Source organism: Pistacia vera, unplaced genomic scaffold, assembly GCF_008641045.1.
Source record: "Pistacia vera cultivar Batoury unplaced genomic scaffold, PisVer_v2 Contig333, whole genome shotgun sequence".
Classification (NCBI taxonomy): Eukaryota; Viridiplantae; Streptophyta; class Magnoliopsida; order Sapindales; family Anacardiaceae; genus Pistacia; species Pistacia vera.
Window position 1 is genome coordinate 1,134,097 of NW_022196150.1, and position 10,282 is coordinate 1,144,378.

At 33.3% G+C, this 10,282-nt stretch overlaps 1 protein-coding gene across 1 annotated transcript; it reads right to left on the minus strand.

Annotated features, from left to right (window-relative positions):
- Nucleotides 1-6,928: 6,928 nt before the first annotated feature.
- LOC116137765 (DEAD-box ATP-dependent RNA helicase 1-like) lies at nt 6,929-8,959 on the minus strand. Its single transcript, XM_031423460.1, has 5 exons — nt 8,903-8,959; nt 8,000-8,254; nt 7,412-7,566; nt 7,038-7,215; nt 6,929-6,943 (listed from the first exon to the last, which is right to left on the minus strand). The coding sequence occupies exons 1-5, from the start codon at nt 8,957-8,959 to the stop codon at nt 6,929-6,931; spliced, it is 660 nt and encodes a 219-aa protein (XP_031279320.1).
- Between the last annotated feature and the right edge of the window lie 1,323 nt (nt 8,960-10,282).

Below are 10,282 nucleotides of genomic sequence, written 5' to 3' on the forward strand. Positions count from 1 at the left end.
TAATAGTAAATTTATTTGTCGATTCTATTCAGATAACTTCGATATATTTATGAATTTCATATGTTCAATAAATTCAATTGCTATAACGGGACTGTAAATATTCACTTTCATAGCCTTGAGGAATGATAACTTGAAAAAAAGCAAAAAAAAATTAAAGAATCCAAAAATAAACCATAAACTTAAACTAATTTAAACAATTGAGCTACTTGATGGAGAATAAATCTGTATGTTAAGTGCATGGCGAATTTCTAGTTCTTGAAAAGATGGGAAATACATAATCCATTCAAAGTATGTGATTCGATTGTAGATATTAATATTAATTAGTATTATTCATTCATTAATTTATTTTTCTTACAACTAATTAATAATGGGTTAATTAAATTATATGTGATTCGATTATAGATATTAATTAATAATATATTTGATGCATGAAGTATGTATCAAACACTATTGAAATAAATAAATAAAACACACATCGTCAATGCGTCATTTACTTAAATTAGTTTGACTTGATTATAAATATTAGCATTTCCAATTTTATTCAAAATAATATGGAAATTGGATCATATGAAATTACGTTATTTTTTGTTTCATACTAATTTTTATATATTATGTATATTTAAAATGTATTTTAATTATTTAAAATTTATATTTTGCAATATATATATAGCAAACCTCACTAGTACTGAAAAAAAATTTACTAATAAAAAATAAAATTAACACGTAATTAGGAGACATCCATGAGGGTTTATTTCATTTGCCCCCTCGTGATAAAAACGATAGAACAATAAATAATGTGATGCAAAAATCTTAAATAACAAAAACATATGCAACATAATGAAGCTCAACAAAGAAAGAATGGTATAAATATTTGGCTTATTTATTATCTATTATTATTCATTTCATTGAATACTCTGCTAGCATAACAAATCTTTAAATTTATATGATAATTAATATTAATTAAAATTCATTTTACATTCTTTTAGCAATCTTATAAATTAATCCCTTTGAGGTATGATAAAAAAATAACAAAAATCCCCTTTCAATTAAGTTTTAGACAATATAATAAATGGTAAAAATGTAATTTAATAATATTTACTAACTCATAATAATATAAATTTTACCGACCCACTAAACAGTTCATTAATGGAATGAGGGTTTTTGTTATTTCAAAAACTTTAAGGAGAGTTTACCAATATATCAAATTTCAAGGGGTTTTAAATCTTTTAACCCTCCTATAATTACTATACGGTTTTAAATCTTTTAACCCTCCTATAATTACTATACTATCAACCTCGCTATCCAAATCATGCATGAAGCATGAAAGGGTCAATGATGCCATTAAAGAATCATGAGAAACTGTCTTTGAATATTGCTCTTGATAACTTGTATGTATAGTCTAAAATGAGACATGAAATGCTAGCATAATTTATTTCCAAGTACTCAACCTTTGCTGGGGAGGTTATCAATAAGAGGACAATGTTTTATAAAATTGAAAGAAAAAGAACACACGTTTCAAAATAGCCAAAAAGGAGACAAAACTCCATATTACCGATCAATTTAAAAGAAACCGATTGAAAAACATAAACATCCACCTACTAAGGAAAGAAAAAAATTGTTCTAAAAGTTAAGATTATTAAAAAAAAAGTAGAAAAACAAGAAAAAACCAATTCATAGTATTTAAAAAATTAATTAATTAATTAAAAAAAATAGATTGAAAGAAAACTCCTTCGCCAGTCAGCACCCAAATTCTAAAACAATAAAAAATAATCCCCCCCACCCAAATCCCAGCCTTTCCCCAATTTAACACCTCCCCACCCCACAACACACACCCATATCTCACCCGCCCATCCCCACCATGCATAAAACCGTCTCCATCATTCACAAACCATCCACCACCCACAAAACCAACCAAAAATATTTAATTAACGCAACAATTATAAAATCAATACACAAAATTTTATGAAAAAATAAAAGAAAAATGGGGCAAAGGGATTAAAGGGCGACGTCTTGCAATAGGCCACCATCGCAGCCTTGCCCTTGCTCGAGGCCACTTGGGGGCTTATTTTCAACACAACAGGGGTTTAGTGGTTAGAGTATACCTAGAGGTTTAGAAAATTCCCTTACACTTATTCAGCACAAATTAAATTGCTATTTCTTTCACCGCTTATTGAGTTTAACCAATTTTCCCCTTAAGATAACTTTGAATAACACTTCCCTTTTCATAGATCAAATGATAGAAACTACAAATTGACGATAAGAGATAAATAGTTAATTCAGATAACTAAGAGAAGAGAATATATTGAACTCAAAAAAGTAAAACATGGATATTTGGCTAATTCATTGATTTTCATGGCTTTACAAAACCGTCATTAAGTTGAAATATTATACAAATTAGTAATTAATTTTTTTTTTAAAAAAAACATTATAGAACTACAATTTGTTTAATAACTTTCCCAAAATTGCCAACACCTCATATCTCATGTGCCAGAAAATGAACCAATTGGCAACACTCTGCCTCTAAAGAACTAAAAATCATCTTCTCAAGTAAAATGTTGTCACCTCAATGCTTAAAAGAAATGAGCGAGTGATCCACTTCTGGCATATTTTAATTAAATGGCCACTCTCAAGAGTCAAGATCAAAATTCTTTCGGGATTACATGGCATCCTTACTATCTAACTAGTCAGAACTTGAAAGAATTATACCTTTGCACCATGCACTTTTTGCCTTTTCTGATTTTAGAAAACTTGAACCCAAATTACGCTTCCTGGATGCTTCAGATTCAACCGTCTCCTTCAGCTTTTCCAGCGCTGAAACATTCAGATCATGAAGAAGATAAATTGATTTTGACCTGGTCCATAACCAAGCTAAAAGTCCCATTGACTTGAAAGATGCAAGCAACTTCAAGAAGGAGAATTCACTACTTTTGCCCTTGATAGGATACAAATAAAGATGTAAGTTTAGGAAGGCAACACATATAAATGTGGATACCCAGTCCAAATTATTTAGACAATAAATAACAATATCAACACAAATATGCAAATGGTCTACAGAATAAGCTTGAAACTGTGAAGTGTTAATTATGCATAGAAATAAAGGCAAGAAATTACCAGATATATAAATTGGCTGAAGTGACTCAATTGAACTGGACGGGAGAGAGTGATCGGTACATGAGTTATTGTCAGCTTTTTGTAACATCTTGTTGAAACGCTTTAGCTGAAACATGTAAAAGAGTAACCATGAGCAGAATTTGCACATAGCCCCTTTAAAAGGCAAATGAAAGCAATTTCATACTGAAATAAGTAATTGGACTAGACAAACCCTACCAGATAGAATTGCACTCCATCTGACTAAAAATTTTTAAGGGCTCTAAAATTCAACAGCAAACAATCAAATTGTCAAATCTGTTTTATCATTTTTTATACATTTGATATCACTCCACAGTTAGCAAAGGTTCAGATCAGGTCAAAGGGTCCTTGAGGTCTGGATTCTTGGAAAAGTTCCAGGTATAGATTAGCCTTGGGTAAAGAACATTAAGGTAATTCAAAAGATATATTGACATTAAACAACTCATTTAGTGAACCGACTTTGGTTGGAATGAAGAACTGTTTTCTTAGGCTAAGCTTTACAAGAGTTGATGAGAACCAACCAACTAAATTTCCTGGTTCAATCAATCTCAGTCCAGGAACATTCAAAGTAATTAAAAGAAACACCAATTGTATAGCCATTAGTGACAGACTTGGTTGTGATGAAGAACCAATCTTAGGCTAAATTTTACAAGCAGCTGATAAATCAAATACCCAACAATCTTGATTACCCAGATGTAAGAACTACCAAAATATGAATCCACAGTTAATATACATGTTTAACTAAACTTAAATACACAGAAAAGGATGTTATTGTTGAATCCATGCAGCATGACAACATATATAATTAGAAGCAGTAAAGAGTCAAGAGGCAGCATACCTCAAACTTACGCAACAAAGTAAAGCAACGCCCCGTCCGGCCTGCTCTTGCAGTCCGGCCAACTCGATGAATATATGTCTGATGTATGCAGGCATATCATAATTAATAACATTCTCACCCCTTCAACATCCATCCCTCGAGTCATTGCGTCAGAGGAAACAAGCACTTGTGTCTCCCCTCACGAAATTGCTTCAGAGTCTTGCTGGAATATGAAAAATTTACATTTACATTACAATACAATATTATCAAATTATTCATATAACCTTTTGATATCGCAATCACCGATCAAGTGAAGAAAGGGTCATGCATCATAGAATAAATCTAAACTTTTTCCTTCCCTTCCATGAACAAAAGGATAATACCTTAGCCATTAGATTCAAAAGTCCTCTAAAACAGAGTCAGCATGAGGTATTAGAACAAGCAAAGTCATTTTTGTAGAACTTTACATTCCAAGTGGTAGGGTAACATGAAGAAAGGGAAAGGGAATAGAGAGATAAAAGGGTGTGAGTTAAGGCTGTAAATTCATTAGCTCAGAAGGAACGAATTAAAAGAGGTAAGTAAGGTATTACTGATTTTAAGTAACGCATTTTATTATCTTGTGTCCACTTTTGCTGTTCATTCCTCTCAATTGGTAAAATGAGAAATAGACAATTGCCTTACCTCGTAGGCTGGCAAAATAAAAGCATTTCACCATGCAAAATAATACTTGAATATCACCATGCAGACCAAATGGTGAACTGTTACATGCTAAGTCAGCTGTGAAGATAGCCATTTTCCCAGCTGGGGACATTATATGACGGAATTAGATACATTTCTACAAAATAAAAAAATACTTTGAAAAATTTAGGCAATCATTTTCTCATTTGATCACCACGTAGACTGGTATTGCACAAAAGAACCCAAAACATGGCCAGGAAAAAACCCAAAGATTAAGTTGAGTGGTTAAGACCTTTGGTACGATCAAAGGTTCAAATGATCTTAAAACCATTTACAATTTACTAAGGCATATACCCATAAGTTTTCTAAATGTGAAGATAAATGTAGCAGTGGTTCCCAATTTTCAAATTCAACATACTGTAATGGAAACTTTGAGGACAAAAGGAATACAATAAGAAAAGGGAAAAACAAAAAAAAAAAAAAACAAACTGATTTCAGGACAAAGCATCATGCGCTTGATTTTTAGGTCAAATACAAAGCAATGCCCAAAACAAGTTACTATTGTTTACCAATAGTAGTACTAGCAATTCCTCAGCCTATGGCATAATAATACCAGCCCTGCATGAAAATATGAATTGATTTCTCACAAACAAATCAACCCACCATATTCATTTGATATAAACCAAAATCTCAATGACACAGGTTCAATTAGTTATAATGAAACTACAGTGCACGCAATAGCAATTCCTTAAAAATCAAAATAAAAATTTATGCTATATCGGGAAAAAGTAAAGGGCGCTCCTATGAAAAACCACCTTCAGTTTCTTCAGATTGAGGAGTTTGCTGAGGTGTTTGTGTTCAAAGGAGGAAGAAGAAGATTTGAACAGGGCAAACATAATTGACAATGAAATGCAAGGCAAGGTAACTAATGAGTTCAAGCATGATTGTGTTAATAATTTTTTTTTCACTTTTCAGTTGCTGCTCTATGGTACAAACGAAGTTTCCAGACTATGTTACCTCTACGCCAAAGTAATTCATACATTTTGCATGACTAACTCTAATTCACTAAAATTAAAATAAATTTGGCTATAAGTGTCCTCTATCTGTGATATTAAAAATTGTATCTTCTAGTTCATTTTTTTTTCTTATTAAAAAAGATAAAGTCTATTTTGCAATTACCCCCGTCATAATTATTTCCAATTGAATGCAAAGGTTAATCTCTATGTTAAGATCTTTTCAAACAAAACTGACTAAATAATTTGCATTGATTATGATTCGACAAAAGAGCAACTCTAAATCTCAAACTTTTCCCTAATCTTTAACAAAAAAGTGAAAAATAGTGAATTTAAATGACAATAAAAAGTAATTCTCCTATCCTAGACCATCCTAATTTATACAGCAACACCACACAATTTTCATGTAGGCTCATATTAACACAAGTCTTATGAATAAAGAGAAATTCATCCTGAGATTACCTTCTTACAGATTGGTTGAAGACCTGAATACTCCTTGATCTTTACTTTAGATCACCAAAAAAGTTCAGTAAGGTGCATAGCCGATGAGTGACTACAAGATGAAGTGAAGACAATGCATTTCTCCCCTTCTAAACTTTGCAAAAGACCAACCAAATACAAGGGCTTCAGCTTGACTCGCAAATCTACAAAAAAGAAAAACTAGGCACATGAACACAGAGATGAAGACCAAACACAAAAACAGGTGAATATATTAGTCCATTTATTACAATTGAACTGCCCTTGACAACATTTCAGAGTCTTGAAATGCGTTGTCCTCTGGTTATGGTAAACAACAGTCATGCAACATCATATTCTAGATAGAAGAAATACTAATTACTATGGCCATTCTATCAATCAACATAAGAGCTAAACATATTTCAAGGAAACCTAGGACATATTTTTTATCAGGTATTTGTTTATGATAACTCAACTCCTAGTTGAACTCAATAACAGATTTTGAACTTCTAGATCTTCCAAGTTTTAAACAAATTTTGAAGGTGAAGGGCAACATTGATCATAATTTAAGAGATTAACAGGCTATCATATAACTTTAAATAGGGACAGAATCACAAATTTTTCAAATTTATTTAAACTATGAACCCTGCCATGAGCTTTCAAGTTCGGATCACGGTTCAAAAGGTATACATTTTCTAAGCTTCATTAGTGATAACGGTATAAATTGCTAAAATCAGAAATTAATAAAAACTGTTAAACTGACAAGTTCATGGAGTATCTGTCATATTTCATTCTTCAATAAAATATATATTTTTCATAGTTTTTGGACATGAATTCAAGCCCTGACTTCCTATACCAAAACAGAATCCAAAACTCAGATATTAGAAATAATTTTCCTCATAGACAGCCCATAATTTCAGCAGTAAAGTCATGATTTTTCATACCAGTTTGTACGATTCCAACTTATCTGGCAGCTTATAACGACTTTGCCCAGTTGTCAAAAATAAAGGGTGATGCAGATCAAGCTGAGCAAGCTTGCTTGGATCTTGTGTTAATGTGGCAGATAAAACCATCTTCACAAGCCTGGGGTAAGGCTTATCCTTAAATCCCCTCTCAACACCACTGCAGTAAATATGAAACAATGTTTGGACAAGTCTGAATATATCAAGCATTGTAATTTAACACATTCAACAAATACAAGATTATCCATACAACAAATTCAGTTTGTTTAATCTTCAAGATAAACTAATGCCTCAACACTTAAATAGATGTAAAACAAATAGGGGCAATAAAGGAAGTAAACAAACATTGATCTTACCATCTTCTAATGGTTTTTAAGGAACCAAATATAGAATGATTAAAAGTATTTCCACAACGAAAGTGGCTTTCATAATTAGAGCGAGACAATTGAAGTACAGTTGGTAGCCAGGCTTGATATGCCTCCCTAAGCATTCGATCTGTTTCATCAACCACCTAAATAGCATACATATTCAGCATAAGGAATAACTTAAAATGAAGTATACAATGATGGTTCACTACAACTAAGCACATGCACAAATAATAATTTGATTCTCAAGATGATAAATGTAATCCTAAAATAAATCATGATTCAGAAATGTAAATCATACTTTATGTTGCTATAGCCGATTAACAGATAAAAGCATTGTTCAGTAACTAGCAAAGACATAGATGGACCAGATTTACGATCACATACATCATCAATCATTAATCTCAGGTGAAAGTTAGTTAACAAGATTAATAAGAATTAATTATGTACCACATATCAAGGATAGAATCAACCAAGAGTAATCAATCTCTCCAACAGACAAATCTTCATTAAGTTTCAATTAGATTAAAAAAAAAATATAAATATAAAAGTCATTGATAGGAAAGATGAGCATCTTACAAGGTAACATAGATGCTCAAGTGTAAATCCTTTAGTTGTATTGATGTGGTCCATAAGTCTTCCTGGGGTGGCCACCAATATATCTACAGCACTTTGTAAATCTTGGAAATGATCTTCTGGGTCATAACAGATTCCTGCCTCAAGCTTAGGCCTCTTAACAAGATCTGAAATTTCATCAGCAATTGAAGATTGACCCACAGCCAAACCAACAGATAAACCAACTACAGGTGCAATTGCAGAAAAAACTTCTTTGACCTGAATTAGAAACAGAAAAGTAATCACATACTCCATCAGAAACCCAAATGTAGTTTCAAATAGGGATATCGCTACAATGTCAGTATGCATCAATGTTAAATTGTACAATGTCACAAGACAAATATATAAGTAAATCATAAAACAGGAAAAAGTCCTCGTAACAATATGAGTACAACTGTACTTCCCAAGTGAAGAGTCTATAATACCATGGAGATATTACATTCAGCTAAATAATTACCAATCACATTAATTGTGAAGATAGATGATTGAAAAAAAAAAAATCATAGATGAAATGCATTACATATTATAGTATCTAGGTTTTTTTTTAATTGACAAGAACAACTAAAATAAAAAATTATCCATCCTCATTAAATGACTAAACTTCATTACCTAAACTCTCCATTCATTTAGTACATCGATAGAGTTTGAAATAGTATTTATTCTACAAACTTAGGTAATATGACAATACAGATACAGCAATACAGTCCTGAGAAAAAATACCTGCAGGCTAAATCACGAGTAGGCAAAACCACTAAAGCTCGCAGACATTTAACTGCACGATTCGACAACATTTGCACTACGGCAAAGCAAAGCTAAAGTTTTACCGTTTCGTTGGTGAATTGATGCAGAGATCTCGTTCAAAACAACCAGGCCTATGGTTCTTGCCAACTGCAAGTTGCACTGGGGAGAGTGACGAGATACCATCTTCTGCAAAGCCACCTTCAACCTAATTTAATACAAATCATCAATGCATACTCTAAAACACTATAAAATTATAAAATTAACCAACAAAAATATTTGTGGCTACCCGGGTCCAGACAGGGGACGGCTTCAAGAGTTCGTTCTTCAAAGTTAGTGACGTAACTGGCCTTCGCACATGCAAAACTGGCTCGCTTTTATCTCACTACCTCCTTCCTTTTTTTTTTTTTTTTTTTTTTTTTGGTTTTAAAAAACAAAGAACACTTTAAACCCTGGAATGAAGTAGAAACACGAGAGGCTTTTAGAACCAACTAGGGATGTATACGAGCCGAGCCGAGTATCTCGGTACTCGAGCTCGGCTCGTGATGAACAGTAGCAAGCTCAAGCTCGAGCTCGAGCTTGGTCGAGCTTCAGTATTCGTGTTCGAGCTCGAGCTCGCGAGTGTGAAGATGTACTCGAGCTCGAGCTCGAGCCTTATTAAAGTTCATAAAAGGACAAACGCAAACTGCCATTAATGGATGAAGTAAGAGAAGATAACGCAAACGCAAACTGACAGAGCAAATGTTTGTAAGAGAAGATAACTCACTTCACTGTCATTAATGTAGAGTCATTGTAGACATAAAGATGAATGTATCCAAAGACTAATAAATAAAATTTCTTACCTGGAAGGCTGGATTGCTGGAGCGAAATCACTGGTCTGCAGAGAACAGAGATGACGGTGACTCGGTGAGTCAGTGACAGCTAATGGCACCGGAGAAGTTGTCCACGACGGCGGCTTGACTCGTGAGTCGTGAGTGACTGATTTACGGCGAATGGCAGCGGAGAGTTAGGACTTAGGGTTGAACGAAAAATCGCAAATGGGTTTTGACTGTTTGAGTTTTTGTTTCAGCTTTGATATGGGTTCTGCGTTTTTGTTTATGGGCGCTATTTGCAATTTTGACAACTTAAAAATAAAAAAACTTTTGAAATCTTGCAAATTGGCCCCTAAGCTCGTTTAAGATCGCGACCCTGACGAGCCGAGCTCGGCCCGGATCGAACTCGGCTCGTCACTGTTCACAGGCTGCTCGAGCTTGAGCTTAGGACGAGCCGAGCTCGAGTAGATCCCTAAAACCAACAGAAAAGAATAAAGAAAACACCTTTGGAGTTCCAGCGATGTAAAACTCTCGGGCCGGGTATATCCGGGTCTCAACCAGACCTAATTCAACCCGGACCCGGATGTATAAAAATTTAAAACAAAAAATAAATTACATTTTTAATGAAAATATAAAACAAAAAATAGAAAAAAAAAATTGTAGTTTTAACGAGATGTCGCCTGCTGCAGCAGTTCCG

Coding starts and splice junctions, on each gene's coding strand:
- LOC116137765 (XM_031423460.1), bottom strand. CDS start 8,959: ATGGTATCTCGTCACTCTCCCCAGTGCAACTTGCAGTTGGCAAGAACC. Junction 8,255..8,902: donor TGGCAAGAACCATAGGCCTG/GTTGTTTTGAAC, acceptor TTTCTAATTCAG/GTCAAAGAAGTTTTTTCTGC. Junction 7,567..7,999: donor TTGAGCATCTATGTTACCTT/GTAAGATGCTCA, acceptor TATGCTATTTAG/GTGGTTGATGAAACAGATCG.